Here is a 14,795-nt window from a genome sequence, read left to right as displayed (position 1 = left end):
CAGTTTTACCCGGAGCAGCAGTCCTCCCTTGGCACTGCTAATGGTAAATCAGAAAATATGCTGCTTTTGTAATGAGTACAATGCACAATATCACACATGCCAACTGTGAGATTTTTAAACTGACAGTGTCCCAACCCATATGCCAGCTTGTCAGAAGGCTGCCAGACCAAATCAGATCAGCTGGTTATTTTAAATGGGCAATGCCTCCATTAAATTCACAGAGGAATGCCGTATCAATACAATAAACATGAGATAAATTAAAAGGACCTATCTGTTATTGCATAAGAGGATCACAAATTAATGTGCGGTACAAGATCACTTAACTCTTGGCACTGCAAGTCTGACTTGTAAGTAGCTGATTCGCCTACGCGAACGGAGGCCGAAAACTGGTAGCACTGCAGAGCTTTGCACAGCAATGGACTGGGGTTTTTTTCAGATCCACAGAAGTCAGATTTATTCCCAATGCTGCTTTTGTCAGACCACCATCGTCAATGTATGTCTCGTGCTTTCATCCTACAACAAAACTGCTTAACATGTAATGCTTGTGGTTCATTGCACTTTTAAATATTGGCCTGAAGTTTGGCTTTGTAGTGTTGCTTCTACAACAACAGCCATCTGTAATACAACAAGGCAATTCTATGGGGAACTGAGGAAGACTTCTAAGACTGATAGTAATATTAAGAGAGAGTGGACGCTGACTGGGAGGAGTAATCAGATGCCTGACAAATTTTATTATTGTGCTCTAGACTAATAGCATTGCATCTGCCTTCTCCTGCCTTACATACCGTTTGGTGCTCTGAGGTCGTGAAAGACGCTATATAAATTCAAGGTCTTTCACTTTCAATCTGTTTTACAAGGAATACATTTTTAGTCCTAAAAACATGCATACTCTGATTTACTGTGAGCAACACAATAGGATGTTTGCAAGTAATGAACTCAAAGTTTTATTTGTACATGCAAGTTTGTTTAGAGGTTATCTACTGTCAAAATTGAAGGGTCGTAAATAGGTGTGAAGTTTGGGAGGCCACGGAGGAGAGAGTAGATTGGCTAAATTTTATTTTTGAAGTAATTTTTTTTGTTTTAACCATTTCATTTTGTTCCCCTCTCTGTACAGGAGCTATTTGCCCCTGCGCAGCCACCTTCAGCTGGAATGGCCTTTCATTCTGTGGTGTGGAATTCTCTTATTTTATTGCTGCCGGCTCAAGGGATCGCGCACGCACTTTCAGCAGAGCCAGCTGATTTCGTCACGTTTTCTTTCCCCTCTATGCAATATTGAGGGGATCCTGCCTCTCTGACTCAAACAAGAATGGGCAAAACTTGCTCCTAACAACACTGGATGTCCAAAGGATGCAAGATCTCTGATCATCTGACTGGGAGGCAGTTGCTCTGGAGTCTGTGCTATAGGTGTACATAACTACAACTTGTAGGACTTGGTGCCGCTTTGTTTTTAAATTTTGAGGCTGTTATTTCTAACCGTACCATTGATGTTCTCTAGTAAATATTTAAGATTGTTTTGACTCTGTGTACAGGAAAGAATGGAGGATTAACCCAGTAAAGTTTTTTTTTTCCAAGGTTTAAAAACAAATCACAATGTCGTTTGTGAGTGATGAGCTGTACAAGTACATAAGGAGGAGAATGTCTGATTTCTTGATAATAAATACATTGGAATTGTTACCACATCTCCATTGCCTTACTCAGATGGACCAGGTAATTCCATTTCTATCGCTACAGAAAATTACAAATCCTTTCTAATAAGAACCAAGAAACTAACAAAATTGATAATATTTCATTTTTTTGAGTCAAACTACATGCAATTTCTATTAATTTCATATGGTTAAAGTTACTTTTTATATGTTAAAAACTTTTGTTAGCTGTGTTTATAGCAGCTGTTTTGCCTGTGGTGCTTTTGGAGTTGGAATTTGTAGAGTTGCTTTGACCTTGTGATACCAGTATCACAATGGATGATTTAAAAACATCACATGGGACCTGGTTGTGATTGGAATGCAGAAAATATTTCAAGACTGAATGATTTGATTTGACTTATGAAGTGAAAGTGTGAATGAAATATGCAGATATCCCACTTCCTTCTGTATCTGTCCCTGGGGGAAAAAATAACTTCCCCCAAGTCACTTACAAATGGTACTTTCAAATTCCCAACTGTCTAGCCCTTGGCCCTCCATTCACCATGACATTTCTGCAGCTATCGATCTACTTAATCACACCCTCGCTCAATGAATTAATGAGTTGTATAACTTGTAAGTTGCTTAATAGAAAACTGTTAGATCATTTTAAAAATAGATCAGCAGTGAGGTGATGGAAAGACATTTAAAAAAATGCAAATAGTTGGGGATGAAAAGATCTGTGAATGGCCTATCTAAACAAAAAGTTGAGAAACTAGATGAAATTAGTTTGAAAACGAGGTGGCTTTTTAACAGGTGGAATGGAAAGAAAACGATTTTTTTCCTAATTCTTTTCCTGAAACATGTACTTAAGACAAAAAGCTCTTCCTTTCACCCCTTTAGGAAAAAATAAAAGCTGAAGCCAAACATGAAGGCAATGAGTCAGCTGTACCCACTTTATTGGATTCTGTTAGAAGAAGGCAGAACTGGGAAAGGCAGTTGATCAATGCTCTACGGAGAAATGAGTACAATCATCTTGCAGACGATTTGGAGCGTAAACTTGAATCTCTAGCTCCAAGACGTAAGTATTGTGGTGGTGATTCTTGCATCAAAAGTTTACATTATGATTATCTGTTTTTTCATTGTTTTTGAAATTGACAATATCCACCAAGTAAGAAGCACCAACAAAAATCACAATTTTCATTCATGTGTTTGACCTTCACATACAAATGAACAGTCTATTCCCAAACCCAGGGATAGGGCGGCACAACTGTGCAACTTTTAGGGTTATGCAAAGGCATCACGAGTGTCAGCTCAGCTCACAGTACTGTTTCTCTGTTTTCATTTTATAGATGTAGTAGGAGCAGTGCTCCACAAAATGCAAGTCCCAACACAGACTGCTTCCATAACTGTAACTTCTTTGTAAATCAGCCATTGAAATTGTCTGCCCACTTAACACTTGTGTTCCAGTCTGCAGCAGCACTTCACTGTGCCCTGACTAGGGAATAAGGCTTGAATTCAGCGAGCTTGAGATGATTGGTTCGCCTTAGTGGAAGGTAGCTAGAGCTTTGTGGGTGTGGCTAGGAGGATAGCGAGCAGATTTGAGCACTCGGGGGCAGGCTTTGGTGCCTGGAAGTGAGCAGAGCCAGAGCTTGGGGTACTTGAGGCAGGCGTTAGAGGGACTGAGCAAGAACATGTATATCATCTTTCATGCCCACCAGATGTCACAAAGCACTTCACAGCCAATTAATTACTTTTGATGTGTAGTCACTGTTATATAGGTAAATGCAGGAGCCATAGTATGCACTGCAAGATAATACAAACAGTAAATGAGAGGAATAACCAATTAATTTTTTTTTGTGGTGGTGTTCGTTAAGGGAGGAAATTTGGGCCAGGACAGTAGGAGATAGTTCTGCTCTTCTCCAAAAAGTGTCATGAGATATTTTCTGTCCATGTGAACAGACAGATCGGACTTTGGTTTAATGTCTCATTTGAAAGGTAATATCTCTGACAGTCACAAACCCTCAAAACTGCAATGAAGTATTGGCCTAGATTATGTGCTCAAGTCCATAATGAGAGTTAAACCCAAAACCCTCTGACTCCGAGGGTCGAGTTCTACCAACTGAGTTTTGGAATTTGGAAAATTAGAATTTTCAGTTACTGAGGAAAAAATGGCAGACTTTTTCAAAAAAGCATTTTGGGTGATTGGATTGGTTCATCAACAAACTGTAGGAGGCAACCAGTTATGAAGGGAAATGCCATTCTAAAATATTTATATAAATCTTGATATTAAAGCATTATCAAAAATCATGACAGCGGGAAGCAAGGTTTGTGGACAGAAAGTGTGCACATAGCAAGATTGTTAATATATAGATACATAATTTCTTTAGAAATTTTGTCTAGCCATAGATTGTTCCTAGTTACTGATACTATGAATGAATCTTATGATAACTCCCAATGTTACACAATTTGCATAAGTGCTCACCCTTTTTCAGATAATCTTGTGAGGCTTAATAAGGATACTCAAAATGCTAAAAGGAAAAATTGTGAGATGGAGCATGATTCTTCCTGAAAGTGTGATCCAGTTCAATCCTAATAGGCATGACCTTGTCTTAGAAAGAGAGCAATGGAAAGAGGAGGAGGAGAGTTTCATACTTAACCAACAAGGCCCCAGTCATATTTGGGCCTTCATATCCCAGAGAGTCTTAACTCAAAGTGGGATCTGTCCTTGATCTTATGCATTTACTTACAAACAACAGTTGTCTGAGATTTGGGGGGTGATTTTAAATCCCAAGAACGGGTGGGTTGGGGGCGGGTGGGAGTTGAAAATAGTTGTTTTTTGGGTCGCGACCACAACCCGGCTTTATTACTGGGTTTAATGTCGGTGCGGAAAAGTACAGGCTTCCCACAGGGAATGCAAAGTCCAAAAATTTAGCGGTTGTGATCCAAAAAACAACTATTTTCAACTCCCACCTGCCCCCAACCCACCCATTCTTGGGGTTTAAAATCACCCCCTTGTTCTCCATTTAGACTTGCAAATTTACCACAGTTGGACTGGGAGTAAGAACATAAGTCTACTCTTGGTTACAATTAGAGCTGACTGATGTATAGAGTCCTCAAAGTCGTAGTGGATGTCCCTTTGATTCCTCTTTAACACCCTACACAGATAAAATGCAAAAAATAGTTCATGCAAAGAAAGAACTTTTGTGTAGTCAGAATATTAAAAACATGCATGATGTTGCACGTGTGGGGGAAAAGAAGTATGTCCCAGCCACGCTGAACACTGTTAAAACGTCCATTCCACTGGGTTATGTACAGCCTCAAATGAGTTATATGATTCATTAGTAGATCAAGCTCTATTGCCACCAGGCACAACTAAACTTGCGAGTGAGTAACACCATATAGACCAAGAAGCTTTTACCACAGTTTTGATGCCCTCAATATTTGATTTGCAGTCTGCAGTCTGGAGATTCTTATTGACTAGAGGCATGTTGCTTAGAATTTAAGTCACTCTGTTGCAATCTCCATCTCTCACTCTATCGAGTTCTGCTCTCTCCTGATCATGCTTTGTCTCTCCCTCTCTCTCTCATATGACTGCACTCTGTCTCTTGTTCACAGTGTCGCTCATATGCTCTCTGTCTTGCTTGCGCATGCTGAGTGTCTCACTTGTGCTCTTGTGCACATGCTCTTTGTCTTGTGTGTTTTCTCTCATGTATGCTGTCTTCAATTTTCTCTCTCGCCTCTCACCCTCTGTCTCGTGCACGCACACTGTCTCCCTAGAGTGCTTTCTTGCATCTCTTGCACTCGCACGTTCTTTTGCACTTGTTGTCTATTTTCTTCTTCTTGCTCTCTCCCCATGTCCCCTTCCCTGTCTTCCTCCACTATCTCCTTGCTCTTTCCCTATATCGTCTTCACTGTTCTCCTCTCCTTGACCTCGAGCATTTTCTTCTCCATGTCTGGAAAGTCAGGGAGGTGAATTATACATGAGTTGTTGTATAAGTGATATTATATGGTAATATGTCAGCAATCAAAGTAGAATGAGATGACCTAGAAAATTCAGTTGTTCAGATCAGTGATGGTTAAAATGTCAAATCTGTAAGCACTTTAATTCCGTTCAGTACTTTACTTGGTAAAGCAGTTCCATAAGTAGACCAAAAATGTTGCTATTATAAAAGATACTACACATGACTTCAGTGCAAGGTCAACATAGCCTCATATTTCAAAAGGAATGTAACTGAAAAAGTTAATGACCTCTATTGTATTTTTGCAGGTCCCGTAGCAAATGTAGGTGCTTCTGCTGTTCCGCAAGCTTACAGTGCTGCTGCTGACTCTTCAACCGTTGACCTCATTCCTCCCACAAGAGCTCCGCTCGCTGTTTCGCATCCTAATAATGCTGCTGCTGACTCTTCAACCGTTCACGTTGTTCCTCCCCTAAGAGCACCATTCGCTGTTTCACTTCCAAATAACCCATCGGGCTCAGTCACTGTTCCTGACAATTCAGAATCCTCTCCTAGAGGCTTTCCTTCTGCAGGCTACTTGCCAACCCAGCCCTCATCCTACGCCGCTGTGCAGCAGCCCTCGGCTGGCAAACCTGCAGTGCAGCTCTTGGCTCCCACTGCCAATCAGCAGTCCTCGGCATTATTGGTTGCTGCCTCAAGCACATCTACTGCATCATCTTCTGCGTCTTTGATCCCCTCTGACTCAACCCCTCAGCATAAATCCAAAGAGTTTAAAAAACCAATTCAAGAAATGGGAGACTTGGTGGATGGAGAGGGAAACGAAGATTATAAGCTGCCCTTACAGGTAATGTGACAATTTGTACTTCTGGTCCTTAATGAATATGATATGAAACTCCACCGTTGATGCTCCTTATCATGCTGTGATGTTGCCATTCAGATCTCCAGAGAGTTAACTGAAGGCCATATACAATTCTTAAATGGATTAGTATGTCTTTTGGGGTTTAAGTTTGTTTCTGGATGAATGTTTCTGAATGCTGACTGCTTTTTTCCTATTTAAGTAAAGCTAAAGTACATAAAAAAAGTGTTACAAAAGAACTCTTTGCAGTGAGTACAACTAGTATAAGAAGTTACTCTGTCAAAAAATCAACCAGGTGAAGATGGTAGACAGGGAACACAAAAAGCTCTTGTGGCAAGTTAACTGCATTAAAAGTTAACAGAAATTGCCCTCATTACATAACTTGTAACTCTAAAACATTATATGAATGTCAGCAGTAAATTTTTGTATATGTTTAGATCTGGAGAGGGTGTAGAGGAGATTTCCCAGAATGATACCAAGGAAGAGGGACTTGTAGAGACTAGAGAAGCTGGGATTGTTCTCCTCAGAGCAGAGAAGGTTAAGGGGAGATTTATTAGAGGTGTTCGAAATTATCACTGGTTTTGATGGAGTGAATAAGGAGAAACTGTTTCCACTGGTGGGCAGGTCGGTAACCAAAGGACACAGATGATAATTAGCAAAAGAACCTGAGGGGAGATGAGGAGAATTTTTATTATGCAGAGTGTTCTTATGATCTGGAATGCACTGCCTGAAAGAGTGGTGGAAGCAGCTTCAATAGTAATTTTCAAAGGGAATTAGATGTATACTTGAAAAGGAAACCTTTGCAGGGCTATGGGGAAAGAGCGGAGGAGTGGGACTAATTGGATAGCTCTTTCAAAGAGCCGGCGCAGGCACGAAGGGTTGAATGGCCTCCTTTTATGCTGTAAGATTCTATAACCATTAAGTGTTAAGTTTTACTGCATTATAAATCAGTTCAAGAGCAAAGTTGAAGATATGAATCAAAATGTGATTGTGCAGAATTAAGGTTGAGGTAATTAAATTTGTAACATATAAAAATCAGATTGCAGTTACATTATCTGCATTTTGTTTTGACAGATTTTGGACTTCACTGTCTGAGGAGCTTTATGAGGAACCTCAATAGAGACTCTTCATAAGCTAACCCTTAGAATGCAGTAGCACATCTGTTGCTGGATTGTGTTTGAACATTTCCCCCTCCGCACCCCCCCCCCCCCCCACCAAAGGTGACCTTCACTTGACTCTGTGGAGATGTGAATGGCAACATCTAGGCAAGTCCCACAAGTGTGTACATCACAGCAAATAGTGAGATGATGTGCTGCAAATCTGGCTTGTGAACTTCAAAAATGTGTTTCCTTTTACCTGTGTTCCCTTTTACCTCTTTGGAGGATACATCCATATGAAAGATTACCTCCTGACTTTGTTGCACATCTTCCGTTTCCTCTCCTTCAGCAACATCTGCGTCTTTGCGCTCTGGCAGACAGCTGCTCCTCCTCTGGCTTGTGCTGTTGTGACCCAAAGAGCATAAGTGTGGAAGAATCTTCTGTGGAGTTATAATAAAAAGAAAGCATTTTGTTTAGTTCATATTTATGCATGACCTGAAGGACTATATCATTAAGAACCTGGCATCATTTTCAATTTCAAAGCTGGCTGTGTTGAACTTACTGAAAAGTAAATAGTTATAATGGGCCAAATAGCTTTTCTTGTGCCATGTCTTTTTTCTCTAAGAAACTTTGTATATGCTTTAAAGGGCTTATAAACATTAATGCAATGCCTGTTTGGCAACGGATGTTTGGTGGCTCTTGCTTCAAAATCAAATGCTTGTGCAAGATGAGCAAGCAATGACAAAACCTCAACCCCAAACAACTGACTAACTCCTGCCAGATCATCCGACACACTGCCAAAAAATGCTAACCTTTTATTTTGCGGGGTGGGGGGGTTGGTTGCTATGATAAAAACTAACATAAAATAGTTTGAAAACATTGAACAATTTGTAAGTAAATAGAACTTGGTGTAGAAAGTTTATAATTATGGATTGGAGTTCATTATTGTATGTTTTTTGGGGATAGGTACTTGGACATTTTAAACATAGTTAAACATAGCTTGTGTTTTATTGCTTTATTGAAATGGACTGTATGATCGTCTCGATGGATCTAGCTCTCAGTTTACCTTTTTTTTTACTTTTCAAGGAGAAGATGGTTACTTCTGATCAATCAAAGCTCAGTGTCTCTCCCCAAACTCCAAAGAATTGGACCATAAAATCGGATCAAAATGCCTCTGGTGAAAAAAGCAAAGTGGATGAAATATTCACGCCCAGTACTGATCAAGCTGCGGGAGGAACAAAAACTGATCAAGCTATAGCAGATGTCCCTTCAACAAGCAGACAAGTACACCCACACAGACCTCCGTATCAGTCAAATGATGATGATTATCAGGGCATTGAAAAACCAGAAGTACTGAGGAGTGATGCTGAGAATATGCAGCCAGTATCTGAGGCTGCCTCTAATCCCCCTGAATTTGGTTGTTCAGTAACAAGTCGCGATTTACAGCTCAGTGAAAGCACAGTGGATACTTCAAGAAGCAATAGTTCGGACAGTTCACCACCGCTCACTGACCTTTATCCAACACACACACCCAAACAGGCCAGCCCTTTGATGTTGGATGACAGCAATAGTAGTGGAGCTAGTGTTTCAGGTGATTTCAGTGACGAAACCTTAATCAAGGAACAAAAGATTCAGGCACTACGAGGCTACCAGAATGATCAACTGCAAAGAAGCTTTTATGATGTTCACAGTCCATTGAATATACAGTTAAATTTTGATGCTCAGAAAAAAATAGCTGAAGGTGAAGCCCCTGATCAAGAAGACATTTTAAATCAAAACCTAAATATTGAACATCAGTCTAAGGCAGTGCCTGTTCAGATGAGTAACACTGAAGTTGCACAAAGTGTTCCTGCATTTAGAAGCACATGCCCTGTTGAAAATAGGGCTGGCTGTGAAGTTGAATTTATGAAAAATGTGCAGGTCAATAACAGCATTGATACAATTTCCAGCAGTGATCTAATGCTAAGTTCCTCCGACAGTGGTTGCTCTTTTGGAGACCGTTCGACTAATACTGACTGTGTCAATGAGCCAAGTGTTCACGGGGAACAAGGCTCCCAGAATGCAAATCTGCAGAACAATAACTCACAGCTCCTGACATTTCAGTTACTTGGTGTGCAAGTACCAGCTCAGATCGACGACACAGATGCTGTTCAAGAAAATGCGTCAAATCAAAACCAAACTACTGAGCATGAATGCGAACCAGAATCGAATTCTTTTGATTGGAATCAGTCACATGAAGACAGGTTCACAGAGCAAGAATCCGATAAAGAGTTGAGCCTAAAAGAAGCTGTTTCGGGGAGAGGATCATTACACTCCTATGAGAGTGAAGTGAGCCGTGGTAAATGTGGCGTTAACCCTAAAGTGGAAAACACAGGCGTATGCAATGAGGACATCAAGGAGCATAGTGTACACATTTATCAAAAACCTGATTATGAAAGTAAAGCAGTAAATGATTCTGAATTTAAAGCAACCAACTTGGGAGATTTTAGCGGGTGCGGTTCCGGGGAAGGCTCTATTAATGCATTGTCCACCGAGCATGTTTCTTCGGCCTCGCAGAAAAGGTCAGAACCCAAACAGCCGGTAAACCCAAATGTGGATTCATTGCAACCTAATTACGTGCTTGTTTCAATGGCTGTTCTTGTATCAGCAGTTGTTGCTGGGTGTGTATGGAGATGCTATCGTAAATAGGGCCCAGTGTGACTCGAGAGATTACATTTATTAAAAGTTAATGTGTGTTTATAGCTCTTCAAAATGGAAGTGATTGTAAGATTACAATAGAATTTCAGTTAATTGTCCAGTTAATTGTAGGAGAATAATTTGCTTTCTGCTCTGGTGAAATGTGCTTGGGAGGTATTTTGTACTCATTACATTTTTACTGCAAATCTGTAGTTGGAACTTTTTCAGGATATCCGAGTTTAACTGAAAACATCAAAGCAATTGACAGAAATGTAGTTCACAGTCAGCGCTTCACAAAAGTAAAAATGAATTACAACAATTTTAAAAAAAATCTTACCCTGAACAAAATAATTCTACCAATTTGTATTTTTATACAATTTGCTCATATCTATACAAGTACAGTGTCTTCAGAGATGTAAATAATGTTTGGCAATTTTGAATTCCTTTCTCAAATCATCATTTAACACAGTTATCTTTTCTTTAAAATGTTCCTCCTTTTATTTATACCAGTTCAAAGACCTGTCCTCCGACTGAATGTCAAGAAAACCAGAGCCATTATTTCTGTTGCCTTGCAGCTGCTACATCCCATTCCGGGTGCCGTCACTCAGGCTGAACCAGACCATGTGAAACTTTGGTGTTCTGTTCAATTCTGAGCTTCATACCACACATCCTATCCATTAGCATGACTGCTCATTTCTACCTCTGCAACCTTGTTCGTCTCTACCCTACCTCAGTCCCTCTACTGCTCAAACCCTTACCTATGGGTTTAATACCTCTAGATTCCATTTCTCTTTCTCTTCTGTTTTCTTCACTGGCCTCCCATCCATCACCCTCCATAAACTTCATTTGGTCCAAAAATCCATCCACCTGTTCCACATTAAGTCCTATGTTCTTGTCCTCAATGACCTACATTGGCTCCCAGTCCTCAAGCGTGTTAAATTTAAAATTATCATCCTGCTCTTCAAATCTCTCCATGGCCTCACTCCATTCTCTTTTTGCAACTTCCTCCTGCCTGACAACAACCACCACCATTACCTTTGTAGAAAAATGTCCCGGTGTGAAGGAAAACAGACACCAAGCCGAAGGAGGGGAGATTTGGAGGGTGACCAAAAACTTGACCAAAGGGGTGGGTTTTAAGAAGGGTCTTAAAAGAGGCGAGGTGGAAGGGTTTAAGGAGGTAATTGCAGAGAGTGGGACATAGACGGCTGAAGGCATTGTCGCTAACAATGGGCCGAAGGTTGCGTCTGAGGCCCGATTCGCAGGGAGAGAGAGTTTGAGGAGGATGATTGAGCTGAAGTAAGTTACAGAGCTGGAAAGGGGTAAGGCCTTGGAGGGATTTAACGACAAGGAGAAGAATTTCAAGTGTGAAGCATTGTGGGACCAAAAGCTCAGGTCGGCCAGAGAAGATAGAGTAATGGGTGAACCAAACTCCAGTGTCCTTTGTCACCATTAGTGACAATATCTCCCTTTCCGCCACCATTAGTGACAATATCTTCAGCTGCCTCAGCTCTATTTTTCCTTCCTAAACACCTCTGCCTCTCTTTTCCCGGCTTTTCACTCAAGCTTTTAAAAAAAATTTGTTCATGGGATGTGGGCATTGCTGGCAGGGCCAGCATTTATTGCCCATCTCTAATTGCCCTTGAGAAGGTGGTGGTGAGCCGCCTTCTTGAACCGCTGCAGTCCGTGTGGTGAAGGTTCTCCCACAGTGCTGTTAGGTAGGGAGTTCCAGGATTTTGACTCAGCGACGATGAAGGAACGACGATATATTTCCAAGTCGGGATGGTGTGTGACTTGGAGGGGAACGTGCAGGTGGTGTTGTTCCCATGTGCCTGCTGCCCTTGTTGTTCTAGGTGGTAGAGGTTGCGGGTTTGGAAGGTGCTGTCGAAGAAGCCTTGGCAAATTGCTGCAGTGAATCCTGTAGATGGTACACACTGCAGCCATGGTGCGCCGGTGGTGAAGGCAGTGAATGTTTAGGGTGGTCGATAGGGTGCCAATCAAGCGGGCTGCTTTGTCCTGGATGGTGTTGAGCTTCTTGAGTGTTATTGGAGCTGCACTCATCCAGGCAAGTGGAGAGTATTCCATCACACTCCTGACTTGTGCCTTGTAGATGGTGGAAAGGCTTTGGGGTGTCAGGAGGTGAGTCACTCGCCGCAGAATACCCAGCCTCTGACCTGGTCTTATAGCCACAGTATTTATGCGGCTGGTCCAGTCAAGTTTCTGGTCAATGGTGACTCCCCAGGATGTTGATGGTGGGGGATTCGGCGATGGTAATGCCATTGAATGTCAAGGGGAGGTGGTTAGACTCTCTCGTTGGAGATGGTCATTGCCTGACACTTGTCTGGCGTGAACGTTACTTGCCACTTATTGGCCCAAGCCTGGATGTTGTCCAGGTCTTGCTGCATGCGGGCACGGACTGCTTCAGAATCTGAGGGGTTGTGAATGGAACTGAACACTGTGCAATCATCAGCGAGCATCCCCATTTCTGACTTTATGATGGAAGGAAGGTCATTGATGAAGCAGCTGAAGATGTTGGGCCTAGGACACTACTGCAGTGTTGTAGCTGTACTGGAACAGATTGGCTAGAGGTGCGGCTAGTTCTGGAGCACAAGTCTTCAGTACTACAGTCGGGTTGTTGTTGGGGCCCATAGCCATTGTTGTATCCAGTGCACTCAGCTGTTTCTTAATATCACGTGGAGTGAATCAAATTGGCTGAAGACAGCTTCTGTGATGGTGGGGATATCGGGAGGAGGCCGAGATGGATCATCCACTCGGCACTTCTGGCTGAAGATGGTTGCAAACGCTTCAGCCTTGTCTTTTGCACTCACGTGCTGGACTCTGCCATCATTGACGATGGGAATGTTTACAGAGCCTCTTCCTCCCATTAGTTGTTTAATTGTCCACCACCATTCACGACTGGATGTGGCAGGACTGCAGAGTTTTGATCTGATCCGTTGGTTGTGGAATCGCTTAGCTCTGTCTACAGCATGTTGCTTCCGCTGTTTAGCATGCATGTAGTCCTGAATTGTAGCTTCACCAGGTCGGGTCCTTATTTTTGGGTGCACCTGGTGCTGCTCCTGGCACTCTTCATTGAACCAGGGTTGATCCCCTGGCTTGTTAGTAATGGTAGAGTGAGGAATATGCCGGGCCATGAGGTTACAGATTGTGCTGGAATACAATTCTGCTGCTGCTGATGGCCCACAGCGCCTCATGGATGCCCAGTTTTGAGCTTCTAGATCTGTTCTGAATCTATCGCATTTAGTACATTGGATGGTGTCCTCAGTGTGAAGACGGGACTTCGTCTCTACAAGGACTGTGTGGTGGTCACTCCTACCAATACTTTCATGGAAAGATGCATCTGCGACAGTATTGGTAGGAGTGAGCTCTCACAATTTCTGCATTCGTAGTTTGGCATTTGTTCCCTTATATATTTATATTATTTTTCTCTTTCCTCTGTGAAGTGCCTTGCAGCGTTTTCTATGTTAAAGGTGCTAATAAAACAAGTTGCTGTTGTTGTTCACTGCATGGTATCTGTAACAGAACTTTTCAATGCTAGTTATCACAATTTCTATAATTAACCCTTTTCTGAAAGGATGCTATTACTTTCCCAGAATAATGCCATATATGAGTTACCTCAGTCAAAAAAGAAAGTCTTGTATTTATATAGTGCCTTTCACAACCTCAGGATCTCCCAAAGCACTTTACAGCCAGTGAAGTACTTTTGAAGTGTAGTCACTGTTGTAATGTCAGACTGCTCGCTCTGCAGAAGAATAATTTAATTCTGCAGCAGCCCTTACTGGTACGATGCATAAATGTGTCACGTACTGACCAGGTCACATCTGAGACATAACTGCTTCAATTTGTAGAATTGCATGTGATCCAGCTTTTGGGGCCAATTTCCAATCAGCCAGAGGCCAGTTTTATTTTTGAAGCTACTCCTTTAACAACTAATAATAAACTTACTGCCAGAAGGAACACTGTGATTATTACTGTAATAATAAACACTTACTACTAACTTCAATGAAAAGGAAAATCGCACAGTGTGTATAATGGGCGGCCGATCCGCTACTGCCCGTTTTACTACCCCCCAGGGAAGTTGAAAGATCTGCAGAGATGTGCTTTATTGCTCGAGCTGGAGGATAGTATGGCCCATATGGGATTAGAGTAGACAGGGCTGATGGCCGGCGCGGACACGATGGGCCGAAGGGCCTCTATCCGTGCTGTATAACTCTATGACTCTAAAATCCGATGCATTGTCTTCCCAAGGCTGTGTTCATGTGCCACTTGGAGGGCAGTCAAAAGCATCAGTGGCAGGACCCCGTCTCCCCTTTCTTGACCACCGAAAGCATTTGGCCTCAGATGAGCTAGTAAGATAACATATAGCGGTTAGCCTACCCTTAGCTCATACATTACCTCAAAAAAAATTGGAATCTGAAAACCTACGTTTAATTTTTCATGAATTACGAAGCGGCTGGGATAAGTTAGGTGAGGGGTAGAGTGAATTTTCACCACCTTGAGCACTTACACATGATGTACTTGAACCTGTAATAAAAAGAATAAGTATTTTAATAAAATATAACCTGTAGGAACA

At 41.8% G+C, this 14,795-nt stretch overlaps 1 protein-coding gene and 1 long non-coding RNA gene across 3 annotated transcripts in view; one reads left to right on the top strand and one right to left on the bottom strand.

Annotated features, from left to right (window-relative positions):
• Nucleotides 1-8,700, bottom strand: part of LOC137320267 (uncharacterized) — a 23,177-nt gene extending 14,477 nt beyond the window's left edge. The window contains exons 1-2 of the long non-coding RNA XR_010962424.1: nt 8,598-8,700; nt 7,840-7,971 (exon numbers count right to left, since the gene is read on the bottom strand). This is a non-coding gene — a long non-coding RNA (uncharacterized lncRNA). The remainder of the gene's footprint in view (nt 1-7,839; nt 7,972-8,597) is intronic.
• The window catches only part of mavs (mitochondrial antiviral signaling protein), a 15,797-nt gene extending 1,002 nt beyond the window's left edge, over nt 1-14,795 (top strand). For both annotated transcript variants that reach the window (XM_067982046.1, XM_067982037.1), the window contains exons 2-5: nt 1,573-1,707; nt 2,523-2,700; nt 5,890-6,422; nt 8,618-14,795. In XM_067982046.1, coding sequence (XP_067838147.1) covers nt 1,591-1,707; nt 2,523-2,700; nt 5,890-6,422; nt 8,618-10,219 — 2,430 coding nt within the window. In that variant the 5' untranslated portion in view covers nt 1,573-1,590 and the 3' untranslated portion in view covers nt 10,220-14,795. The remainder of the gene's footprint in view (nt 1-1,572; nt 1,708-2,522; nt 2,701-5,889; nt 6,423-8,617) is intronic.

This window comes from Heptranchias perlo, chromosome 1 (assembly GCF_035084215.1).
Source record: "Heptranchias perlo isolate sHepPer1 chromosome 1, sHepPer1.hap1, whole genome shotgun sequence".
In the NCBI taxonomy this organism is placed as follows: Eukaryota; Metazoa; Chordata; class Chondrichthyes; order Hexanchiformes; family Hexanchidae; genus Heptranchias; species Heptranchias perlo.
The sequence above is the reverse complement of the archived record's forward strand: the minus strand, read 5'-3'. Positions and strand labels throughout refer to the sequence as shown.